The following is a 27,744-nucleotide window of genomic DNA, read 5'->3' on the forward strand; positions in this document are numbered from 1 at the left end:
GCAGAGGAAACGTCTATACTAACAGCAGGTATGCTTTTGCCCTCACCTATATATATATATATATATATATATATAAAGCAATATACAGACAAAAAGGACTGTTGACATCTGCAGAAATTTTGAGCCTCCAGGAGGCCACGCATTTGCCAAAGAAGATAGCCATCATACATTGACCAAGATTGAGACACCCAATGTAATGGCTAAGAAGATCAGAAAAAAAAAAATCATCCTAAGGTTTGGGATGGCCAAGATAATCATGTCCCATAATAGGCCTGCCTTTGTTGCCCAGGCAAGTTAGGGTGTGGCCAAGACATTGGGGATCAATTGGAACTTAAGCTTACCAACCTCAAAGCTCAGGTCAGATAAATAGGATAAGTAAGATTCTAAAAAAACAAATTGATATAATTGGCCCTGGAGACCAGCAAAAATGACTGGACAGACCTCCCTCCCTCCTGTCCTGTTCTGGGTTCAAAACACCCCGGCATCGTTGCCACTAGCTCTGTTGCCTGGCTAGTTAGCTGCTGCTCATGTATCTGCTGACAATGGTTGACCTTGATGATGGAATCCTGAGCTCAAGGCTTGCACAGGGCAGGCACATCTGCTGTAAGATGGGCTTACATCACCTTTAAGGCTCTTCTTTCCTAAAGTCAGAAACCCACAGGGCTCTGCTCATTTTTAATGTCTTTTGAAGCATAATATCAGACAGCAGAAGCAAAAGACAATTCTGTTCTGTTCCTCCTTTGTGTGTCTGGGACCTATTGACAGGAATTATTTAGTACAGTTTGAGACTTTTCCAGATCAGACCGTTTTGTGCAGATAACTGCAGAGAGAAGCAAACACACCTAAAGCCTCCTTACCTCTTGACAGGTTTTGTTTTTCTACAGGAAAATCTTGTTTTAATGATAAAATAGATATCAATGGGATGTTAAAACTTTTTAATGCTGTACTTATGTGTTGGAAATTTGACTACAAATGTGAAGCCTGGGTAAAGTTTTCGTGTTGTGTGGAAAGCAGGAGAAGGCAGGAGACTGGAATAATAAAGAGAAGGGAAGGGAAAGAGGAGTCGTCTAAAGTAAATGTCTGGCTGGGCCAGAGGAGCAGAGGGTGACAGGAAAAGTCTGACCTGAGGGTGTGTAGGAAGTTATAGAAGGCCAGAGGGGGTGCGAACTGTATTTGCTTTGGTTTCTCATACCTGCAAATACTGAAAGATATTTATGTCCTCATTGGCTGTCCTCTGGCTTTAGGGCTTTCTGTTTTGTTTTAAACATTTGTCATCCTGTATTGCATTTTCTCTCATTGTTTGTTAAAGTTCTCACAATGGACACAACCCTGTACATTTGGATAAAGCTGATGCTACGGGATGCAATGGAAACTCGTAAATGCCATGTGGTGCCAGCTGGACCGAAACTGACTTCTCCGGCACATTCTCTGGAGCTGAGGAACAACACTCCCGGTGTCTACAGCAAAAGAGATTTGTCTTCATAATACTAAACTTGCCTCTTAGGAGAAGGCATCCATGTGTTTCTTAGGGCTGAGTTAAGCTCTTTGTAGTCAATAGACTATTATTGCCACAATGTTGGGTGCTATTCTCGGGTCTACAGTGGTTCACAATGTCTACCATGTAGTTACTTTCAAGCCTCATTCAGATAGTTTTGCTAAGAGCTATTCTGCAAACAGACTTTCAGTTATCCAAACCATGGTACTCTCCCAGCAATATCAGATATTAAAGCAGAATGACGTAAAGGTCTTTGAACACATAAATTTATGATTAAATCCAAAAAAAAAAAAGGGGGGAATGAAAGACCCCCACTCACTAAGCAGCAGTAATGCCATTTTGCAAGGCTTAAACTTTGGAGCAACGCAAGTAATTAGAGCAGGGAAGTTCGACTTGAAAACAAGGGCGGAGAAGCCAGGCGAGATATCTGCGGTCAGCCGGTCAGCCACCTGGCCCCAAGCGATAAGGAACCCGCAGCTGGCCTGCTCTAATGAGAACCTCCCGTTTGCATAGTCAGCACATGTGCCCAACTTAGAATGTCAGTAATTCACAGAAGAAGACAACTCCCCCTATGAAAGATCCCAGCTTATCTGCTGTAACGTCATTTCACAAAGCTTTTGACGAACGACTGTAAGTGCAGAGTAAGGTCAGGGTCCCTGGCTGCAAAACAGGATCTTTATATCCATAGATTAGGACAGGACATCAATTAACAGGATGTCTGTTCCCATACATCTGTGCTGGGAGAGGAAAAACCACCTGTGCCCCTTGCCCCATTCCAACTGACCACTAACGATGCATTTGCTTCTGTAATCTGCTTCCGCTGCCCTCTTTCCTATAAAAAGACCTTCCCCCAGTCTGCAGGCGCGCGCTTGTCTTCCGAGAGACTAAGCCGCCCCAGGTACCTGTGTATTAAATAAAGCCTCTTGCTATTTGCATCCGAAGAGTGACTCGCTGTTCCTTGGGAGGGTCTCCTCAGCCTGAAAGACTGCCCAGCACTGGGGTCTTTCAACGTGTAAGCACGATAAATACATAGAATAAATAGAAATAATATATAATTGATAAATAAATCATAATAAATAAATACAATAAATATAATAAATAAATAAATCCAAAACTCCGCGCGGGGGTCACAGCGGGGTCACCGGGGGTCACAGCGGGGTCACCGGGGGTCACACCGGAAGTCGCCCCCTCCCCGGGCCGCGCCCACTTCCGCCCGCCGCGGGTTCCTCTTTCCCGCGGACAAAGCACTCGGGAGGACTCAGCACAGCACCCCGGCGGCACGGAGGAGGACTCGGCACAGCACCCCGGCGGCACGGAGGAGGAGGACTCAGCACAGCACCCACCCGCCGCGATGCCGACCCCGGGGTCGCTGCTCCTGCTGCTGCTGCTGCCGGCCGCGGGTAAGCGGGGGAGGGGAGGACTGAGCACAGCACCCAGGGGAGGGGGGGACTCAGCACAGCACCCAGGGGACTGAGCACAGCACCAAGGGGGACTGAGCACAGCACCCAGGGGGACTGAGCACAGCACCAAGGGGGACTCAGCACAGCACCCAGGGGACTCAGCACAGCACCCAGGGGAGGGGGGACTCAGCACAGCACCCAGGGGGACTCAGCACAGCACCCAGGGGGACTCAGCACAGCACCCAGGGGAGGGGGGGACTGAGCACAGCACCCAGGGGGACTCAGCACAGCACCCAGGGGAGGGGGGGGACTGAGCACAGCACCCAGGGGGACTGAGCACAGCACCCAGGGGGACTCAGCACAGCACCCAGGGGGACTTACCACAGCACCCAGGGGGGACTGAGCACAGCACCCAGCACACCGTAGCACTCAGCACAGCACCCAGGAGGACTCAGCGCAGCCCCCGGCCCCCGGTAGGACTCAGCACAGCACCCTGACTGACCCCCCACCCCCCGTTCCACAGGTGCGGACCCCGTGCTCTGCTTCGCCCGCTACGAGGAGGCGACGGGCGCCTGCGCGGGGCTGATCGGGGGCGGGGTCAGCGAGGACGCCTGCTGCCTCAATGCCACCTACGGCTTCCGGGAGCGCGAGGGGGGCCCCTGCCTGGCCTGCGGGTAGGTGCTGGGCTGAGTACTCCCCGTTGGGTGCTGGGCACTGAGTCCTCCCTGGGTGCTGGACTGAGTACTCCTTGGGTGCTGGGCGCTGAGTACTCCCTGGGTGCTGGGTGCTGAGTCCTCCCTGGGTGCTGGACTGAGTACTCCCTGGGTGCTGGGTGCTGAGTACTCCCTGGGTGCTGGGTGCTGAGTCCTCCCTGGGTGCTGGGAGCTGAGTTACCCCCGGGTGCTGTGCTGAGTCCTCCCTGGGTGCTGGGCTGAGTCCTCCCTGGGTGCTGGGAGCTGGGTTCTCCCTGGGTGCTGTGCTGAGTCCTCCCCGGGTGCTGGGCTGAGTCCTCCCTGGGTGCTGGGTGCTGAGTCCTCCCGGGTGCTGGGAACTGAGTCCTCCCCGGGTGCTGCGCTGAGTCCTCCCCGGGTGCTCGGCTGATTTCTCCCTGGGTGCTGGGCGCCGAGTCCTCCCCGGGTGCTGGGCTGAGTTCTCCCCGGGTGCTGGGCTGAGTCCTCCCCGGGTGCTGTGCTGAGTCCTCCCGGGTACTGCGCTGAGTCTTCCCGGGTGCTGTGCTGAGTCCGCAGGTGGTGGGCTGAGTACTCCCGGGTGCTGGGCTGAGTCCTCCCTGGGTGCTGGGAGCTGAGTCCCCCTGGGTGCTGGGAGCTGAGTCCTCCCGGGTGCTGTGCTGAGTTCTCCCCGGGTGCTGGGTGCTGAGTCCTTCCCGGGTGCTGGGAGCTGAGTCCTCCCTGGGTGCTGGGAGCTGAGTCCCCCTGGGTGCTGGGAGCTGAGTTCTCCCCGGGTGCTGGGCGCTGAGTCCCCCGGGTGCTGGGCTGAGTCCTCCCGGGTGCTGCGCTGAGTCCCCCCCCCCCCCCCCCCCCCCCCCCCCCCCCCCGTGCTCTAGGGGGTACTGAGCTCCCGCGGACTCAGCACTTCCCGGCCCGCAGCTGTCAGGGTCGCGACCTCGCGGTTCCCGGTCAGAGGGGGAAATGAAATTCAGATTTTATTTTCATTTTTGTGTTTTAGTTTATTTTTTATTTTAATTAATTAATGAATTTATTTTTAATATTTATTTTTAATTAATCAATTTATTTTGTTTTTAAATTTATTTTAATTTATTAATGAATTTATTTTAATATTTATTTTTCATTAATTAATTTATTTTGTTTTTAAATTTATTTTAATGTATTTATGAATTTATCTTTTATTTCTTTATTTTTAATTCATTTATTTTTTATTTATTTATGGAAGATTTCTGCCTCTTCCCGAAGGCTTCGCTCTTCTTATTTTTATTTTTTAATTTATTTTTTATTTATTTTTAATTTATTTATTTATTCTATTTTAAAATTTATTTTAGTTTATTAACTAATTTATTTTTAGTTAATTTTTATTCATTTTAATTTATTTATTCTATTTTTAAATTTATTTTAATTTATTAATTAATTTATTCTTCCTTTCTTTATGTCTTAATTTATTTACTTTTCGTTTAGTTATGAACGTTTTTTTCCGTCTCCTCCCCCCGCCGCCGCCTCCCGAGAGCTTTGCTTCTTTTTTATTTCATTTTTATTTTTAATTAATTTTCAATTCATGTTTAATTGATTTATTCTTTATTTTTGTTTGCCATTTATTCATTTATTTTTTATTTATTAATGTATTCTTAATTAATTAACTAATTCATTTGTTCCTTTTATTTTTAATTTATTTTCATGAGTCGATTATTTTATTCGTTTGATTTTTAATTCATTTTCATTAATTAATTTATTCGTTTTATTTTTAATTCATTTTCATTAGTCGATTAATTTATTTGTTTTATTTTTAATTCATTTTCATTTATTCGTTTTATTTTTAATTTATTTTCATGAGTCGATTATTTTTTTCGTTTTATTTTTAATTCATTTTCATTAATTAATTTATTCGTTTTATTTTTAATTCATTTTCATGAATCAATTAATTCATTCGTTTTATTTTTAATTCATTTTCATTTATTCGTTTTATTTTTAATTTATTTTCATGAGTCGATTATTTCATTCGTTTTATTTTTAATTCAATTTCATTCATTAATTAATTTATTCGTTTTATTTTTAATTTATTTTCATGAGTCGATTAATTTATTCGTTTTATTTTTAATTCAATTTCATTCATTAATTAATTTATTCGTTTTATTTTTAATTTATTTTCATGAGTCGATTAATTTATTCGTTTTATTTTTAATTCATTTTCATGAGTCCATTATTTCATTCGTTTTATTTTTAATTTATTTTCATTAGTCGATTATTTTATTCGTTTTATTTTTAATTTATTTTCATTTATTCGTTTTATTTTTAATTCATTTTCATTAGTCGATTATTTTATTCGTTTTATTTTTAATTTATTTTCATTTATTAATTAATTTATTTTTAATTCATGTTTTAGTTGATTTATATTTTATATTTTATGTATTTTTTATTCATTTCCCCCGCCGTCCCCGTTGTCCCCGCAGGTCCCCGCGCTGGTCGCCGTGGTCGCCGTGGTCCCCCTGCTCCGTCTCCTGCTCCGAGGGTTCGCGGCTGCGGCACCGGCCGGCGCTGCGTGGGGCGGGCGGGGGGCGGGCGCTGTGGGGACGGCGAGGATGGCGCGGAGCCTCGAACCCGGGACTGGCAGCGGGAGGCCTGCGAGGAGCGGCCGTGCTGCCCAGGTGAGGGGGTCGGGGGGTCCGGGGGTCGGGGGTCGGGAGGGTCGGTGGGTCGGTGGGGTCGGGGGGTCGGTGGGGTCGGGGAGTCGGGGAGGGTCGGGGGGTCAGGGGTCGGGGGTCGGGGGGGTCGGGGGGGTTGGGGGTCGGGGGGTCGGTCAACACACACTGCTGTACGGATTAATTATGCATGCGGCATTCTAATGTTATATTCATTAATTACGCATGCGGCATTCTAATGTTATATTCGCTATACGTGCGATAGTCTAATTTTATATTCATTATGCATGCAGCATTCTAACACTATATTCATTAATTATGCATGCAATATTCTAATTTTATATTCATTATGCGTGCAGCATTCTGATATTATATACATTAATTATGCATGCGGTATACTAATTTTATATTCATTATGTGTACAATATTCTAATTTTATTTTTATTATGTGCGCAATATTCTAATTTTGACATTTATTTATTATGCATGCAATGTTCCAATTTTTATATTTATTTATTATGTGTGCAGTATTCTAATTTTATATTCATTTATCATGCACGCAATATTCTAATTTTACATCTATTTATCATGCATGCAACCTTCTTATTTTATGCTTATTTGTTATTCATGCGACATTCAAATTTTATATTTATTAATTAAGCATGCAGCATTCTAATTTTTATGTTTATTTATTATGGGTGCAATATTCTAATTTTATATTTATCATGCATGCACTATTCTAATTTTATATTTATTTATTATGTATGCAATACTCTGATTTTTATATTTATCATTATGCACACAATATTCTAATTTCATTTTTATTTTTTATGCACACAATATTCTGATTTTATATCTATTTATTATTATGCAGTATTCTGATTTTACATCTATTTATCATGCACGCAATATCCTCATTTTTATATTCATTAATTATGCATGTAATATTCAAATTTCATATTCATCACGCACGCATTCGAATTTTATATTTTATCATGCACACGATGTCCTAATTTATTCGTGTTTATTAATTATGCAGACATGATGTCCTAATTTATTCATGTTTATTAATTATGCAGACAATATCCTAATTGATTCGTGTTTATTAATTATGTACACACGATGTCCTAATTTATTCATGTTTATTTATTATGCGTGCCGTATTCCGATTTCACATTTATTAATTATGCACGCGATATTCCAACTCACGTTTATTAATTATGCACACGCGATATTCTAATTTACTCATGTGTATTAATTATGCATGCAGTCGTCTAGTTTTATGTTTTTTATTATGTATGCAGTATGGTAATTTTTGTATTCATTAAACATGCCCACAAAATTGTAATTTTAAATTTACTTATCATGGACACAATATTCTAATTTTATATTCATTTACTAATCATGCGAACTACATTCTGATATTACGCCCATTAATTATGCACACAATAATATAATATATTTATTCATTTGCATTTAATGATTATGCACGTGATTACCTAATTTATTCATGCTTATTTGTTATGCACACACTATTGTGATTTAACATTTATTAATTATGCAGCGCAATATTCTAATTTATTCATGCTTATTCATCACGCACACATGATATTCTAATTTATTCAAGTTTATTAATTATGTCTGCAGTATCCGAATTTATTCATGTTTATTAGTCATGCACGCGATATTCTAATGTGCTCGTGTTCATTAATTATGCACACAGGGTACTCTAACGCGCTCATGTTTATTCATTATGCACACGCGATATCCTAATCGACTCATGTTTATTCATCATGCACACACGATATTCTAACGTGCTCATGTTTATTCATTATGCACACGATACTCTCATTTGCTCATGGTTATTAATCATGCGCACGCGACATTCTAATTTATTCATGTTTATTAATCACACACACTATATTCGAATGCACTCATGTTTATTAATCACACACACTATCTTCTAATGCGCTCATGTTTATTAATGATGCACGTGCGATATCCTAATGTGCTCATGTTTATTAATCATTCACGCGATATCCTAATTTGCTCATGTTTATTAATGATGCACACACGCTATCCTAATTTGCTCATGTTTATTCATCATGCACACACGATATCCTAACGCGCTCATGTTTATTCATTATGCACACGCGATATGCTAATGCGCTCATGTTTATTAATCATGCACACACGATATTCCAATCGGCTCATGTTTATTGATTATTGGTTCAGAACCTGTCTACCCTGGTTTGGTCCAGTTTCATCAGGTCTGATCCAGTTGGATCCGGTTTAGAACCTGTGTACCCTGGTCTGATCCAGTATCATCCAGTCTGATCCAGTTTGATCTTCTCTGATCCAGTTGGACCCGGTTTAGAACCTGTCTACCCTGGTTAGATCCAGTATGAACCAGTTTTCATCCAGTTTGATCCAGTTTTTGAACCTGTCTACTCTGGTTTGATCCAGTTTGAACCAGTTTGACCCGGTCTGATCCGGTTGGATCCGGTTTAGAACCTGTCTACCCTGGTTTGGTCCAGTTTCATCTGGTCTGATCCGGTCTGATCCAGTTTGAACTGCTCTGATCCGGTTGGATCCGGTGTAGAAACTGTCTACACTGGTTAGGTCCAGCCTGAACCGTTTTCATCCAGTTGGATCCGGTTTTTGAACCTGTCTACACTGGTTTGATCCGGTTTGAACCAGTTTGATCTGGTCTGATCCGGTTGGATGCGGTTTAGAACTGTCTGCCCTGGTTTGATCCAGTTTCATCTGGTCTGTTCTGGTCTGATCCAGTTGGATCCGGTTTAGAACCTGTCTACACTGGTTTGATCCAGTTTGATCTTGTCTGATCCAGTTGGATCCGGTTTAGAACCTGTGTACACTGGTTTGATCCAGTTTGATTAAGTTTTGAACCAGTCTGATCCAGTTGGATCCGGTTTTGAACCTGTCTACACGGGTTTGATCCGGTTTGAAACCGGTCTGATCCGGTTGGAAGCTCCCCCCCCCTTGTGTTTTCCCTTGCCAGGAAATGGAACCCAGAACCCCAGAGCCTATTGGTGATTTCTGTTTTATAACATAATTATTTTTTATTATTAATTATAATTATTTTATTTTGGTGATTTCTGTTTTAACTATGGACTTAAAAATGCCTTCTATTATTATTATTATAAATTTAATTTTTATAACATTATTATTTTTTTATTATTAATTATAATTATTTCATTTTGGTGATTTCTGTTTTTACTATGGACTTCATTAGGACGATGATTACACATTTCATTTTTATGCAAAAGTGCCTTCTATTATTATTATTATTATTATTATTATAAATTTAATTTTTATAACAATTATTTTTTTATTATTAATTATAATTATTTTATTTTGGTGATTTCTGTTTTTACTATGGACTTCATTAGGACGATGATTACACATTTCATTTTTATGCAAAAGTGCCTTCTATTATTATTATTATAAATTTAATTTTTATAACATAATTATTTTTTATTATTAATCATAATTATTTTATTTTGGTGATTTCGGCTTTAACTACGGACTTAATTAGGATGATGATTACACATTTCATTTTTATGCAATAGTGCCTTCTATTATTACTATAAATTAAATTTTAATAACATAATTATTATTTTTTATAATTAATAATAATTATTTTATTTTGGTGATTTCCATGTTAACTATGGACTTAATTAGGATGATGATTACACATTTCATTTTCATGCAATAGTGCCTTCTATTATTATTATTATTAAATTAATTTTAATAACATAATTATTTTTATTATTAATTATAATTATTTTAATTGGGTGATTTCTGTTTTTACTATGGACTTTATTAGGACGATGATTACACATTTCATTTTTATGCAAAAGTGCCTTCTATTATTATTATTATTATAAATTTAAATTTTATAACAATTATTTTTTTATTATTAATTATAATTATTTTATTTTGGTGATTTCTGTTTTTACTATGGACTTAATTAGGACGATGATTACACATTTCATTTTATGCAAAAGTGCCTTCTATTATTATTATTATTATAAATTTAAATAACATTTTTTTATTTATTATAATTATTTTATTTTGGTGATTTCTGTTTTAACTATGGACTTAATTAGGACGATGATTACACATTTCATTTTTATGCAATAGTGCCATTATTATCATTATCATTATTATAAATTTAATTTAAATAACAATTATTTTTTATTAATTATAATTTTTTGCCTTCTATTATTATAAATTAAATTTTAATAACAATTATTTTTTATTATTAATTATAATTATTTTATTTTGGTGATTTCTGTTTTAACCATGGACTTAATTAGGACGATGATTACACATTTCATTTTTTTATTTTAACTCAAATTCAAACAGTTGACCAGCTCCCATTCTGAATATGAATCTCAGGTCGGCCTTGAACTCATGGCGGTCCTCCTGCCGTAGCCTTTCAAATGCTAGGAGTACAGGGTTACCGGTTCTTAAATATTTATTTATTTTTTATTTATTATGTATACCATATTCTAATTTCACCTTTATTATGTATACAATATTCTAATTTTTACATCTATTTATTTATTATGTACACCATATTCTAATTTCACATTTATTTATTATGTGTACAATATTCCAATTTTTATATTTATTTACTATGTGTACAGTATTCTAATTTTTATATTTATTATGTGTAGCATATTCTAATTTTATATTTATTTATTATGTATACAATATTCTAATTTTATATTTATCTATTATGTACACAATATTCTAATTTTTATATTTATTTATTATGCATACAATACTCTAATTTTTATATTTATCTATTATGTATATAATATTCTAATTTTATATTTATCTATTATGTACACAATATTCTAATTTTTATATTTATCAATCGCTGAGCCGCCTCCCCAGCCCAGGATATACTGATTTTATGCCATTCGATCATCGTTCTCCAAAAAAAATATAGCCTCGATCCATTCTGAAGATAAACAGGAAGCAGACTGGTTTGTTTTTTTTTTAATTTTTTATATATTTTTATTTTTTTAATTTTTATTATTTTTCTTAATTTTTTTAACTTGTTTTTTTAAAAATTTTTATTTAGTTTTATTTTTAATTTTTCTTATTTTTTTATTTTTATTTTTTTAATTTTTCTTATTTTTTATTTTTATTATTATTATTTTTTTTTAATTTTTATTTTTTTGCTTGCTTCCAGCTTTGTTTTTCTTTGACAATGTTATTTTCAACATTTGGACTTGTTTTGTGGGTTTAATACGAACCTTCCAATTTTCCTTCTCTACTTGTAAAAATCAATAAAAATTGGTAGAATTGGCACTTAGAATTCAATATAATGCTGGGTTCAGAGCTTTTCCACCTTGAAATCGGCCCCTTTTGATGTTTAAAAACGTATTAACTGAGGTTATGATGAGATTTATTATGATTATGTAATTAAGATGATCACAAATCAATCCTGGTTTTTAAAAATTGTATAAAATTTTTATTATAACATCTGTTATATAATTTTTTTTTATTATCTTCAACAGACGAAGCTATGACTCTATGTTTGACTGCTTTTTATAGTGGTGCTGGCCTGGATGACGATTCTCCCCGTTTGATGGTCCGTTTGGGTCCCTCCTAAAGACATTAAGGGTTCTAAAACACTTTTATTCTTAGTTTGTTATTTTTAAAAACCACTTAGAAGTAAGTACATGTGATAATTGTCTTTCTGTATCTAGGTTACCTCACTCAAAGTGATGTTTTCTAGCCCCATTCATTTGCCTGCAAAATTCAAGATATTATTTTTTTCTGCTGTGTTGTGCTCCATTGTACAAATGCACCACATTTTCCCTATTTATTATTTGGTTGAAGGGCTTTTAGGTTGTTTCCAGGTTCTGGCTCTGACAAACAATGCTGCTATGAACATAGTTGAGCACATGTCCTTGTGGCATGATTGAGCATCCTTTGGATATATACCCAAAAGTGGTATTGCTGGATCTTGAGGAAGGTTGTTTCCTAATTTTCTGAGAAATTACCACACTCACATCCAAAGGGGTTGTACCAGCTTGCACTCCCACCAGCAGTGCAGGAGTATTTCCCTTTCCCCACAACCTTTCCAGCATAAGTTGTCATCAGTGTTTTTGATCTTGGGTAAGATGGAATCTCAGAGTTGTTTTGATTTTCATTTCTCTGATGACAATTGGTGTTGAGCATTTCCTTAAATGTTTTTCAGCCATTTTAGATTCCTCTGTTGAGAGTTTGCTGTTTAGGTCTGTACTCCATTTTTTTTTGTATTGAATTATTTGTTCTTTTGATGACCAATTTCTGAGTTCTTTGTGTATTTTGGAGATCAGACCTCTGTCTGATGTGGGGTTAGTGAAGATCTTTTCCCATTCTGTAAGCTGTCGTTTTGTCTTGTTGGCCATGTCCTTTGCTTTACAGAAGCTTTTCCGTTGCAGGAGGTCCAATTTATTAATTGTTTCTCTTGGTGTCTGTGCTGCTGGGGTTATATTTAGGAAGTGGTTCCCTGTGTCGATTTGTCCAAGTGTACTTCCCACTTTCTCTTCTATGAGGTTCAGTGTGGCTGGCTTTATGTGGAGGTCTTTGATCCATTTGAACTTGAGGTTTTTTTTTTTCCATGGTGATAGATGTGGATCTATTTTCATTCTTCTACATTTTGATATCCAGTTAAGCTACAACCATTTGTTAAATATGATTTCTCTTTTCCATTTGATATTTTTTGCTTCTTTGTCACAAATCAGGTGTTGATTCAGTTCCACTGGTCCTTCTCTCTGTTTTTATGCCAATAACAGGCTTTTTTCAGTACTGTAGCTCTGTAATAGAGTTTGAAGTCAGGGATTGAGATGCCTCCATAAGTTTTTTTATTGTACAGGATTGTTTTGGCTATCCTTGGCAAACTGCCCATACTATAACATTAAATATAATTTATTTTTCAGGACCAACTATCAGTTTTCTAAACTTTAATAGTAAAAATTGCCCCTTACCACAAAAATTTCTGTTTTTATTTCCCACATAATATCTTCTCCACAAAGATTTTATTCATATACATACATAATCATGATATTCTTCTTGGAAAACAAAAAGAAATAAGTATTTTTATTCCCTCCTATCTTGTTGATCTGTGCTATATCTCCTAATTTCCTTCTATACCCAAGGCAAGGAAGGCTGCTGACCAGAATAAATGCTGTTCTGATAGTAAACAGTAAAACTGTGTCACAACTGAAAGATGTGTTTAGCTGACTCTTCAACATAAAGCACATGCTGAGAAGGTTTAAAGATATGCAATGGGAAAAAAAATGAGAAAAGCATGCTATGCAAGAATGTTTTGATTTCTTTAGGAGGCTTCACTTCCAGTTAACAATTTTCTGGATTGGGTGTATTTTTCTTTGTTTGTCAAGCAGGCTCTATGGCTCCTATGAAACTGTACTGGCTTTTCCATACTCTATTGTCTCATTGTCAAGCATCAAGCAAATACCAGCATAGAAAGCATTGCTGCCTTAATAAAAAACAATGCTCTTAGACACAAAAAGTCTGTGAAAAAAAGAATCACAGTTTACTCTGTAGTTTCATTGAAGCTTGGCATAAGTAATGCTGCCATAATTCTCCAAGCTTCTTCTCAAAGGATGCCAAGAATGTATGTTTTATCCATTGTTAGCCACTCTCCAGGCAGCAAGATTCTACAGTGCGATGTGGGCTTTTCATTGTTTCTCAAGCCAACAATATTTCACATGCATTAGATGAAACATCAGAACAAAAATAAGCAGTGTTTTAGCAAATCTGATAAATACAAATGCTGCAGAACCAGTTCCACTCATAAAATGAACTTTTTTTTTAGCATAGCATATCCAATGGAGAAAAGTGACCAGATAAATATCAACTTAGTGTGCATAAGGCAAGTTTTCTGTAATATAACCAAAAGTAGTTGAATTCCCACTATAATTGTCATTTCAGCTTCATTCTGAGGAAGGAAATTTTTTGCCCAAGTAAAAGTCTATCTTTCCTGAATTCTTAGTAGAAAGCTGTTGAAAGGAGAGAGAAAAGTCATGTTATTTATGTTGAATTGATTCAATTCTTGCTCGTTAATTTAAATTTTCAAATTAACACAATTATAATAAAATATCATAAAGTTACTTTCTCTAGAGTACTATTCATATCTAAAATATTGAGACTGATAAAGCATGAATTTTGTCTCTTTTCTTTTCCTTGAAGAGTAAATATTCACTTCCCAAACCACAATCCATGTGCAAAGACGATTAAACTAAGGTCTAAAACAACCAAGGACAACTATGATGTAATTTAATGATATAAGTATCATACTAAACGAATTTGAAATTTATGCCCCGGCAATGTTGAAGCATGCATGGGCATATATGGCAGTTCTGTTGAATTTGTCCATATAGGGTTTTATGATCTAAGTTGATGTAGAGGGCTGGTTTGAACTGCATAGAAACTCTGTGTAAGGGAGACTTGAAGTAGCATTCTTGGTGACAGGCATGGCAAAGCAAGTTGGGAGGAGGCAAACCTCTCCCATTAGTAGAGTGCCTTGACAATGGTCAGGCCTTGAGAACACAGATGTGCCCTGTAGTTCAAAGGCTCTGATTAGGTTGTGGTTTGTCTTCTGATGAGGTGTTTTTACATATTATATTACAACAAGAGTTTTTTTCCACAACACCACGCTTTTTGTTTAGATTAGTTAGGGCATGAAACCCTTGAAATTAGTCGCAACCAAGAGACTAGTCTATGAAACTATTTTCATGTATTATGGGAACCTAGTTTGAATAGTGATCTGAGTATTATAAAAAGAACACTGGCTTTGCAATAAAGGATGCAGTTGTATCTCCTAATCTGCATCCCCTGTGTCCTGATTTCTGCAGCACTACCCAGGGTCATCCATAACCGAGGAGGTTGGGGAAGGGTCCCCAACAAGTTGATGAGGATGACTTAAAAGAAATAGTATCATACTAATATGAATAAAACATACATAATCAATTCAGTCATGTTTTTTAGATTCTAACAACTGCAGCTGGAACAAAGTTCTTGGACCTACTGTGTATGGAGTTCAGTTGATCCAGGCAAACTAAATTCACAGGTAATTCATTTTTACAGATCAGATGTATGTAAAAAATTGCCATGTGATGACACAATGAAATATAACATTTGATTATTTAAAAAGCAGTCAGTTGTCATCTGGCTACTAAAGTGGGAAACAGAAAAAAAAATACTATGTAGATAATAAAAGTTAAATGATGACTATAATTAAATAATTATAAAGAAAATATAATTAGACATTCTATATAAATCCTTAATATCCTAAGGCTTATTTAAATAAGATGCATAATAAATTTTAATGTAGTTTTAATATAATAATGTAATTGATATAATAATTAATAAAAATATTTTTTATTTGGTATGCATCTATACATAGCTAAATATTACGGTGTCTAATCTAGTGAGATAGTAACACTAAAGGAAATAATGCTAACATATTTAGATCAAATAAAAATACATAGAAATGAGCAAATTTGTCCTGCTGCTCAGTAGCTGAGCTCCTCATCAAGAGATGATCAAGCTGGAGAGGTGGTAGGGTAAAGGGAACACTTCTGCATTGCTGGTGGGAATGCAAGCTGGTACAGCCCCTTTGAATGACAGTGTGGCAATTTCTCAGAAAATTAGGAAACAACCTTCCTCAGGACCCAGTAATACTACATTTGGGTATATATCCAAAGGATGCTCAATCGTGCCACAAGGACATGTGCTCAACTATGTTCATAGCAGCATTGTTTGTCATAGCCAGAACCTGGAAACAACCTAAATGACTCTTGACTGAAGAATGGATAAGAAAAATGTGGCACATTTACACAATGGAGTACAACACAGCAGAAAAAAACAACATCTTGAATTTTGCAGGAAAATGGATGGAGCTGGAAAACATCATTTTGAGTGACATTACCCAGACCCAGAAAGACGATTATCACATGTACTCACTCATAAGTGGTGTTTAAACATAAAGCAAGGAAAACCAGCCCATAAATCAAAATGCCAGAGAATATAGACAACAATGAGGACCCTAAGAGGATCTAATCTACATGGGAAATAGAAAAAGACAAGATCTCCTGAGTAAATTAGGAGCATGGGAACATTGGGGAAGAGTTGAAGGGGAGTGTAGAAGCAGGGAAGGGAGCAGAGAAAAAGTAGAGCTCACAAAAATCAATTAAAAAAAGAGAGAAATGGTCAAGTATATGGCACAACAGAAGTTTGTGTCACAAATATTCTATCTTGGAACATTCCACTGTTTATAGTACACATTTTGTGTGACAAAATCTTTCATGTGGGCACAAAGTTGTTGTTGTTTTGTGATTTATAGCATACTGATGTGAATTTCTCAGGTTTTTAAATATTATTTGAGACAATAATAAACAACTGGGAAGTATATAATCATAGTGCCTGCGAATGTGTTGGACTATCAGTGATAAGATGTATATCCTAACACAAAAGAATCCATCTGCTAAACTGAAACTATTTTACCTGAAAAATATCTGCTATGCTCTATACTCATAACACATTTGTGAATTTACCCTGAAGTGTTCACTGACATCAACTAGTCCACAGGAGAAATGTTAAAGGACATTGGGAAATCACAAAATATAATTGTTAATCTTCTTGTCTTTTCAAAGAATCTTTGGCTTAATACTGATTGAAGGGGGATCCTCAAAGGAGCTAAGTCTAACAAAATGTTACGAAAGGTAACAATTTATATTCACTTTCAATGTAGTTAAAATTTCTAACAGTAGTGTCGTTTTGTAAAAGCTTACTTTAGGTGGATGTTTATTGCAATGTCAATTAAATTTATCTCCTTCAATACTCAATCTCATTATCTCATTTATACAGAGAAATAAACCACTAATAATTAAAGTTGGAAAGTAGATGGCTAGATTGTTGTGGCATCAAAGGAAAATCTACAAAAAAAGCATTCATTCATACTTCTGTGATTTTCTGTTTTTTAAAGATTTATTTAAGTTTTATTTATGAGTGTAGATGCATGTCTGTATATCTGCCACATGTGTGTATGGACTCACAGAATCCCGAAACTGATATTGAATCCCTTGGAAGTGGATTGCAGTCAGTATGAGTCACCCATTGTGGGTAGTGGTATTAAACTCAGGACTTCCGGAAGATTACCAATCACTCTTAAGTGATAAGCTATCTCCCAGCCTCCACCGTACTTCTGAGAGTTCCTTTCTTGGCCTCTGCATTCTTGATGCCACATTTAGTAAAATTTAGCTTCTGTTATACTTTCATTTACTATTTTTGGAAAAGAAATAATAGTAGGGAGTAGGAAAAGAGGGAGCAAAGAAAGAAAGAGAGTGTACATACAGAGAGAGGGAGAGAGAGATTATAGGACAGAGAGATGGGACAGGTATAGGTGAAATTTTATACACACACACACACACACACATACACACACAGAGCAAGTGAGAGAGAGAGAGAGAGAGAGAGAGAGAGGTTCATATATAGCAGGAATGTTGTAGAAGAATCATAATTTAATATGAGCCTATTGGGTCTTTTAGGCTGAAATAGATTCTGAAAAACTTTATACACTTAGGATATGATGTGTGATATCAAAACAGTCACTGGTAATTGGGAGATCTAACCCTGTGGTATATTAAAAAAACACCAAAATGCACTTACTAAAATAGAAAATGATGAGAAATTATTATCTAGGGGCAACATAAACACATTATAAGAATTATGAGCAGGAAGAAAAACTGCAGTATTGCAGAGTTCCAAAACAATATGCCCTACACCAATGTGGTTAGAGACCTTGACATTCTAATAGGATAAATGAAGACAGGCTGAACTTCTTTCTCTATTCCAAAAGTTGCCTTAGGGAAAGGAAAATCTGATTGAACAACCTGGGAAAATGTGTCAAAGCTATTTGTTCTGAAAGCAATAACTGAATTTAACTGTTAAATCTGGATATACATTTAAAAAATATAGTAACATTTGTATGAGATATTTACATTAAACATGTCCCACAGAGCACTTTGTGTTTCTATTTTCAGTAAATGGAGAGATTCCTGATTCCCAGATGTGAAGAAAGAATGAAAAGATATCTCTCCCAAAATGACTTTCAGAACTTTAGAATGTAGCAGCAGGCGGCTTGTTGGTTCCCAGCCACTTAGCCCCAAAATAATCACACAGAAACTGCATTAATTAAACACTACTTAGCCCATTAGCTCTAGCTTCTTATTTGCTCTTACATATTAATTTAAGCCATCTCCATTAATCTGTACTCACCCTGAGGTCTTGGATTATCAGCAAAGTTTCAGTATGTCTGTTTCAAGTGGCAGCTTCATGGCTTCTCCCTGACCCCACCTCCTTTTTCCCAGCATTCAGCTTAGTTTTCCCCACCTAGCTCCGTTCCCTTATAGTTCTGCTAGAGGCCCAAAGTATTTTCTTTATTCATTAATGGTAATTGCAGCATACAGAGAGAAATCCAACATCACACCCCCCCCTTTTCTGTTTAAACAAAAAGAAAAGTTTTAACTTTAACGTAGTAAAATTACATATAACAAAATATATATCAAGCAAGAATTACAGTTACAATATTTACATCTACTTTATCTTTTATTATAACTAAGAAAAACTATAACTATAAATTTTTCAACTCCATCAAAGGCTCCAGAAGGATATAATATTACCTAAGTAAACAATTTGTTCATTGTAAGCAACTCCCAAAGCTCTAGAATTGAGAGAGACATCTCACTGCCTAAACAGTCACCCAAAGTTCTTCTGTACCATTAGGGCATCCATCTTCAGCCCACAGGCCCATAGGATTCAGCAGACTTTACATGAAGAAAGAAATATCAAAGACAATTCTGCTTATATTGGCAGTTTGTCAGTCACTTTCTTCTGTGTCCAGCAAAATGTCGAGTAGACTCTTTCATGAAGCAGGAACTTCAAAGGATCTTCTCACTTTTAGGCAAGTCCAGCAGTTATTTCTCTGTGGATCCTGCATGTCCAGTTCACGTAGCATGCCATAAAGCAATCTAGGCAAGAGTAGTTTCTTGCCCAAATGGCTAACAAACTCCATAAGGAGCCTCTTCAATGCCCATCTTCCTCTTGAAGTAGCTGGCTGCTGCCAGGAACAGATGTGCCTGACTGCTATGAAACATCCTAATTTTTTAAACACGTTCAATGCCATATTCTGAAGGTATCTAAAAGATTTGAAGAATCCCTATCCATCTGAAATACATCTCTGTATATCTAGAAAATCTAACTAACATGACTACAAGCTTGACTATTATAAATGACTATTTAATTATACATTTTAAAGTGAGGTACACAAACACAATACTTTAGTCAAGAGCAAAACTATATACACAGTATAACAAAATTGACCTTAAATTTGTATCAATAAACAAAAACCTATACCAATGCAAATCTCTATAGCATGTGTCCCTTTAAATGTAAAGAAATATTTACAAACAATATTTGGTAATATGGGCATAGTTTTCCTCCAAACTGCTTCCTACTCTTTATTGGGCAAAGTAATTTTTGAGGGGTGTTCAAGGCAACCTATGAAAGGATCGTGGACCATCAAACCACACTAGACTGGAAGGATTCCACAGGTTCTCATCCTCTGTGGAAACAAAAGAAGAACCTACTTTCCAAAGCGACATATCCTTAGATCCATATTTTGTAATCAAGATACCTTCAAGGTATATATGTTGGTTTAGATTAGCAACTTATACAATGAAATGTCTCTCTGTACTTAGCTTCTGCACAGTCAAAAAACGAAAAGAAAACATAATAATGTTCATAATTCAGACTCTATGTGTATTCTCCATCTTTATGTGGCTTATTTGTTTCAGTCAACAAAGCGTGAAACTCTTAATCTCAGGGTCATGAGTTCGTGTCTCACATCGGGCACCATTTGTAGCAGCAGACTGCTTGTTGGTTCCCGGCCACTTAGCCCTGAAATAATCACACAGAACATGTAGTAATAAAACTGCTCCTTGGCCATTAGCTCTAGGTTCTTATGTTTTTAAGTGATTTAGGACAATTTTATCCTCTTCAGAAACATTTACTGGAACACAAATTGGCTGATAGCAAGTTAAGATTCAGGTTGAAAAATCTGTGTTCCATTAAATGTTTCTGAACAGGGTAAAATGGCAGTAAATCATTAAAAATATTCTCTGTGAAGTAACTATTAAGGTCATTCAGCTAGGGAGAAGAGACGGAGAGTGAATAGAGAGTTCTCAAGGAAAATACCGACTGTTTATAAGTGACTTTGAGAAAAAACACTTAAATGCTTTGCAGACATAATGTCTATGTTAATGGATGAAACACTGAATTGTTACCCCAGTCTTTATTGAGAGTGTGAGATTCTCGGTTTTACAGTATTAAGCATCACATTTTGAATGGGGTGAAACAGAGCTCTCCATTCTGGAGATAATGAATAAGATGAGGAAATCCAACCACAAAATGAAAGGATGGAAGAGTATTCTGAGAGGGCTTGAGATAAATGACTGTCAATAGAATGGAGACTATTTCCTCTTCATGTTTCAATATTACCATTTACAGATTTTGATGACACACGTTCTGTAGTCACCTACAATATCCTAGTGTTGGTAAAACTTTTCTTCTGATGCTAGAGGATAAGAATTGATGCAGTACCTGGCTTGGTTTCTGAGGCTCTGTCATGGCTGCACTGAGAACTTCCAATGGTGAAACGAAATTGCCTCTGACTTAGAGTTGCATCATAGTTTTGAAGTGTTAAATCAAAGCACTGTTCTTCATCCTTGGGACATAGAAGTAACTGTATTAAAAACATAATCCCTCAGTGGCTAATTCTATAGTTTAGAAATGGGCAATTTACAAAATAGAGAAGTGAACTATTTAGAATGAGTGCAGAGGACACATAAAGCAAACAAGAGTCTGAGGTGTAGCACACATTGAGGGTGGTAAATACAAAGAAAGAAAGTTTCTTTGAGATGACAGTCCACAAAGACCTAAAGGAAATGGGAGAGTGCTGATGATTCATACATCTTGTGGAGATGAATTTTGTCTAGAGGAAAGATCCAAATCAGGTGTTCAAATGACACAGCTTCTATTTTACTTATTAACATTCAATTTAAAATGAGGATTTCAAAGAGAGAGAGAATTAAAAGGAGTTCCACTCCAGCAGCTATTTTTCAGTTTTTAATGGCTATATTAATTTTTGTTCTCATAGTTTTTCATATCTAGATGCTGCCGTTTAAGGCACATGAGACAGTATGGCTTACTCCATATTGGGACTAATGCATTCCAACTAAACTTTCTTCTTCTCGTTTTGTAAATTTCAAATTTTTAAAATCTTCTTTAAAGCTCACCCTGTAAGAATCTACAAAAAAAAAAAAAAGAAAGGACACAAGAGATTGCCTCTAACTATAAATATGTCACTGAGAACTTATGGGAAAAAAACCAACAGGATAAAGACAAAACTCAACATAATGGGGCAAATCCAGAACCTGTGTCAAAACGTTAAGGTTAGAATACATAAAAGATTAAAAGAATTCAAAAAGAAAAAAAAAGTAACAAAATGGTGTGCAGATGCCCACAGGTACTGAAAGCACTTACACTCAGTCAAAAGTTGTGTTAATTAATACATGGCAGTAGTTTTAATGAAAATGTTCCTAATACTCTCAGGCAATTTGTATATGTTGTTCAATTGGTGGTGCTGCTTGAGTTGGTGTAGATCTGACCTCATAGATGGAAAGATACTGATGCAGGAAGCTTTGAAGGTGTAAAGACTTGCCACTGTGACATTTCTAGATAGTTCTCTCTGCTTTCTAGATCTAGGTGGTTCATGACTCAGCTCCTGCTTCAGCCTCCATGTGTGCTGACTCTTGCCTCCACTTCACCATCACGAACTCTAATCCTGTGGAACCACAGCTCACATAGACTCCATCTCTGTAAAGTTTTCTTTGCCATAGTGCTTTATCACAACAATAGAAAAGTAATGAACACATACATACTCTTCATTTTAAAAATAGGCAAATACCCTATGATTATTGTGGTGGTTAAAGAGAGGAACACACTCATATATCTCTAAATATTAAAGAAGAAGGATCACCCTGTGAATTTCATGGTGACTCATAATGACTCTGAGGCCTCTGAGCAACCCATGAATTCATTGTGCCTACAAAAGAGTCATACCAGCCTCCTCCCTGACTATGAAATTTTCACCTTTAAACATGTTTAAAGAAATCGCTTTCTTGTTCAGAAGCCAGCTGTGGATAGATTCTCCCTGAGTACTTGACTGCAATTTGAAAACTCTTACATATTTTAATTAAGTTAAATCTATGTCACAGAAAGTAAACATAAAGGAAAGATATACAGAAACAAATACAACATATCATAGCCTGTGTTGTCAGCACAAGTTCCTCTGACAGAAAAAAAGTTTACAGTGTGGAATGAATAAACAGGCAGATAGGGAGAAGAGTTAGAAAATCTGGAGAGCTTTCAAAAAGGCTTTGACAATATTTTGCAAATACCAGTGAATAAATTTATCAGTGCTAATAAACAAGTTAGATTGCCCTAAATTCCTAAAGTCAACTACAGGAATCTGATCTTGACAAAAATAAAGGTTAAGGTTTCCTAAAGGCTCTGCACGTGTATGTGTTTATATGTGCATGTGTACATTCTTGGGAGTGTGTGTGCCTGTGTGCATTTGTGTACAAAAGATTAAGTAGTTACCTAACAGGCCATTGGAATGACTTTGTTCAGCACTTTTTTTTTTTAATATATTGTGTCCTGGGCCTCTGAGCTCCTGACTCCCACATGTTATAATACCTACACCATAGCACTGCACAGGAAGGTGCGGCGTGCTAATAAGATAAATTTGTATTTAAAGGCAACTGTTAGATAGATACTCAATATACCTTTTCACATTGCCATGTTAGACTCATTCTTGTGCTTCTAAAGTAGTTAAGAAGAATTGTGCTTTCTTACCCTTAATGAAAGGAAAAAGCCTTTAAAGGAAAAAAGATTAGAATTCTACAAACTCGATTCGGGAGTCACCAGCATTTGAAGTTCTCCCCTCTGTTTCCTGAAGTAAAAAGGAAACAGCCTCTTCTCTCAGAAAAGATATTGCACTGGAAGTATGTGTTGAGTGGATAACACAGCAACATTTTCTTTAATTATGTATAATTCCTTAAATAATGTTGCTTAAATTTAAGAAAATTGTTATAAATTAGTGCTTTTCTCTCTTAATCACAATTGTTTCTTTGCCAATATTTTTTTGCTTATGTGTAGTGAACGATAATCTATTACCATGCATGTCTGCAGACATACTGAGTTCTGTCCAGTGAAAAGTTTCTGCACCCCAAATAAGCCTTTCTACCAATGCAATAATCTACACTAAACCAAATCCTACCGAAGTCCAGGTTTAATAGATAAAATGTTCCCAGATGGCTTTCCAGCCCTCCAGAGAGGAGACGAGAAAGGAAGACTAGAAAATCAAGTGTTTGTTCTCTAAGGGGCAATCTAAATACCCTGCAGAAGTGGTCTTGAGCATCTCTGGGGAAGGGGTCATAATTTGGTAGACTTTCTTTGGGGGCAGAATCTGGACTGAGGCAACTCCATAGAAGAAAGCTTTGGGTGATGTCTCCACCCATACAATCCAGATTCTTTGGGCACAAGCATGCTAGGGGCTGGGGTAAGGCTTCCATACAAACATTCCAGACCCTTTGGATATATGGAGAACGGTTCATATCTGACTGCTTTCTGTTGGCATGGGAGAGTTGGGGTTGGTGGGCTAATGCTCAGTGGGAGATGTGGGTGGAGAAGCATCAGGTTAACTGCCATCTTGGAGACCTTAGGCATCTGTTTCTTGAGTAAGTTGAGAAGGCATGTTGTTGAACCTGGAGAGGGGAAAAGAATGGAGAAGTCCCAGGAGCTGGTGCAGGGGCTGGCATGTCTGGAGAACCCTATTCAGGTTGGCCTTGGCCCAGGCAGAAAGAGTGACCTGTAAAATATGCTCAAAAGTGGGTTGCTGTGAGATCTCCTTCAGTCAATGGCCTTTGGGATGTTGGTCCACTTTGGGCATGGTCTCGGGGACTATGTATGCAGATGTAGGAGTGAGCACAAGTCCTTTGACTGCTGGATTCAGTACCAGTTCCTAGAGCATGTGGAGGATTGTGGATCACTGTTCTGTGAATTTATTCTCTCATAAATAAACCTTTTATATACTCCGCTCTGAGCTAGTGTGGAACTACTTTAAATCGCAACAATGGGTGGGGTTGAAATAGGCTCTGGTTACTATTAGTTTTTACCATACCAGAGTTCTTGTTAGAACAGCAGAACTTCTCCCAGGAACTTGAAAGTATCTATTCGTAAGACAGCTGGAAAAGATTTACATCTTGGTGTCATAGCAAAAGGCTGTGTATGACTTTAGGTCAAAATTCATGAACATTTTAGAAGACAATTAGAGGAAATTTAAGTTTTTGAACCTCCGAAGTTACATCTGAAAAAAAGGCTGTGAAAGAGGAACACCTGCCTGTACTTTTAACAGGAAATTTAACTAATGTATTAATAAACTATGAGTACTCTAAGTCATCAAATTCCATCAGACAGCTCTTAGAGGGATAAAGAATTGAGCAGAAGAGAGACAGCTTTTCCAGCTACCCAGGCAATCCCAAGTCTTTCCATCATCTTTGGCAAATACCAGTCTAGAAGCAGTACTTGTCTTTAGCTGTTAAGCCCTGGAGGCCTGACAGATTTGTTTTTGTGGATAAGGTTCAATCTGCCTTTCTTAGTAGGATGAGACAATCAATCTCCAGTGTCATCCACTCCAGGCAGGGTCCAAGCAGCTGATAAGGTGAAAGGCAACTTTTTGCTGTGTGGGTGACTTTGCCATATACAAAGGCAAGCCTCCAGAAGGAAGTTCTTTTGCAACCATGCATCTCCTTGGAGGAACTGAAGGATGTTGCAGGAGCTGGCATGTCTCTCTGTCATAGGAGCTCTTTTGCTTAATGCCATACTCTCAGACCTTTAAAGGCACTTGAGAATAAGACTACCATTACCTGTCAAGTATATCCAAACTAGACATATAAGTTAAATTTGGACATATAGTTTACCTAATCAGTTATAGCTTGCCAATATTAGAAGAGGCAAGAAGATTAGAAGGAATAAAGACATAGGATTGTCTCAAGCACTCATTATATATTCTGTTAATAGAAAACAAAGCCATGTTGTTTGGTTGTTTTAGCAGTCCGAGTAGAAGAGGATAAATTAAATCACTGGGAATTTTATTCCTTCTGCTGTTTTAGCAAGGGAAATGTCCTTGTCAATGGTTTGGAAAGAGCTGAAGAGTTGGCTCAGTGAACACAGTGCTTGTCTTACAAGCATGAGAACCTGAGCTAGATCCCCATAACCAGGCCTGATGCTGCGGTGTACTTGTAATCCCAGCAAAGGGCAATGGATACAGGAAGATCTCCACAGCTCGATGAGCAACCTGGCTAGCCTAAGCAGAGCTCTAGAACCCAGTTAGAGACCTTGCCTCAAACAAACAAACTGATACAATGGGTGGGTCTCAAGACAGGGCATTCTAGCCACCACACACATATTCACACGTATCATGCATGTGTACACCCACGTGCACACATGCACACACACACATACACACATGCACACACACACGTCAGGAGATAATGAAATAGCAGTTGGTGACACATGAGCTGTAAGCAGGAACAGTTTAAGGAACTCAAGTTTATATTGAAAAGAAATTAGATGCATTTGTGTTGAAATTAGTCTATGAAGCAAGGGAAGCTTAAAGTTTTATAATTCAGAGTAGAAAAAGACGTAGAGTTTTCCATAGTTGAAGTAACTCCACAGTTGCTATAACCCAACAGTCTGAGACTCAAATTTCTCTTCTGAATCAGGGCCTCAGCTTGCCTGCTTTTCTTCTTCAGTTCCCAAATAACAAAGCTTAGAAATAAAGGCCAGAGAATTATTAATTTTGTGCATTTCTGAAATGAGTCTCTTACATAATACCTACTTTTGTCATATTCAGAATAAAGCAAAACACAGGTGTCAGCTGCCCGAAGGCTTTTTGAGGACCCAGAACTTTGTGGTTGGTGGAGAGAAAATTGACTCTGTTAAGAGTCAACATAAATGTGACTGAAGAGCTTCACTCTAAAGAATAGCCACTGTTTCCCCATAGAAATGGGATTTTCAAACCATAGAGAAGTGACAAAATGCAGGTATTATGGTAATGAAAGGAACGTTCATCAATGGCTTTTCAGAACCTGTTTGGCCATTAAATGCCCAATTTTAACAAGTGGGTCCTTGTAGCTTGTGTAATGTGACTGAGCCCACTGTGCTGTGGAGTCCATACAGCTTTCTGCCACACAGAGAGAGAAAGTAACAATGTTCTTGTCACTGCTACTCAAATTTCACCTGTTAAGACTTCCAGCATGCAGTGCCATTTTAAATGAGCAAGGCCACGTTTGATCTGTCTGTGCCCCCTTTCTCTTCTCTCTCTCTGTCTGTCTCTGTCTCTGTCTCTGTCTCTGTCTCTCTCTCTCTCTCTCTCTCTCTCTCTCTCTCTCTCTTTCTCTCCTTCTTAATTGTGTTCCTCCCACCAGGCTTCTTGGGAATTCAGCATCTCCTTGGAAAAAGTATGAAAGGCTAGTTTGAGTAAGGAGCCAGGAGAAAGAAAAAAAAAATCTCAATGTGATTTTCATTGTCTAACTCCTCTATCTTAAATACTGATAAATATTTCTGGAGCTTGTGTGGAGATATGCCATCTAAAATTATTTTATGACTATTAAAGTCAACTATACCCTACTGATGAGAATTACTTAATGAAAAACCAAATACTTTACTGAAAAACTAACAGAGACCAAGCTCAGATCCATAGAAATGGAATAAAAGCCAACAGTTTGTGGAAGTATTAGGTATTCTATACTCAGTGGATAGGTTAAGATTTTAAATGTTTTGAACAAACTATGAATAAATCATAAAATGGTTTTGAGCTGTCTGTAGCTCACTGCTTCCTGTAAGTCAAATAAAAAATTTGGACACTCATAAATCTGGGAACATTCCAGAGTACTAAACAGACTGGCTTAATACTTTCAAAATTTTAATTGGGTGACATTAAGGTATATTCAAGAATGAAAATCATTGACCAAAACCAAGCAAACTATCAGGGAGGCAGGATTTGTCAATAGTTTTGTTCAAATAAATGCTATTTGCAAGGCATAAGATTTTAAAGCCAAAGGTGTTTGCCTTTAAATTACATAGTGCTACATTATGTCAGGAAGAACTGTTGACAGAGGCTGCTTGTTTGCTTCTGGCTGCCCAGACCATGAAATAGACACCCAGAAACTATATTATTTAAATCAGTGCTTAGCCAATTACTTAAGTGTATTTCTGGCTAACTCTTATATCTTAAAATAACCCATTTCTATTAATTATGCATCACCATATGACTGTGGCTTACC

At 37.4% G+C, this 27,744-nt stretch overlaps 1 protein-coding gene across 1 annotated transcript in view; it reads left to right on the forward strand.

Annotated features, from left to right (window-relative positions):
- The first annotated feature begins 2,745 nt into the window (after nucleotides 1-2,745).
- The window catches only part of LOC121444545 (properdin-like), a 40,773-nt gene continuing 15,774 nt past the window's right edge, over nucleotides 2,746-27,744 (forward strand). Inside the window, exons 1-5 of the mRNA XM_041646370.1 lie at nucleotides 2,746-2,895; nucleotides 3,419-3,569; nucleotides 6,035-6,229; nucleotides 11,782-11,855; nucleotides 15,263-15,344. Of these exons, the coding sequence (XP_041502304.1) occupies nucleotides 2,847-2,895; nucleotides 3,419-3,569; nucleotides 6,035-6,229; nucleotides 11,782-11,818 (432 nt within the window). The 5' untranslated portion in view covers nucleotides 2,746-2,846 and the 3' untranslated portion in view covers nucleotides 11,819-11,855; nucleotides 15,263-15,344. The remainder of the gene's footprint in view (nucleotides 2,896-3,418; nucleotides 3,570-6,034; nucleotides 6,230-11,781; nucleotides 11,856-15,262; nucleotides 15,345-27,744) is intronic.

The sequence above is a fragment of the Microtus oregoni genome, unplaced genomic scaffold (assembly GCF_018167655.1).
Source record: "Microtus oregoni isolate MIOR12 unplaced genomic scaffold, Mior012 000131F_ref0000151, whole genome shotgun sequence".
NCBI lineage: Eukaryota > Metazoa > Chordata > Mammalia > Rodentia > Cricetidae > Microtus > Microtus oregoni.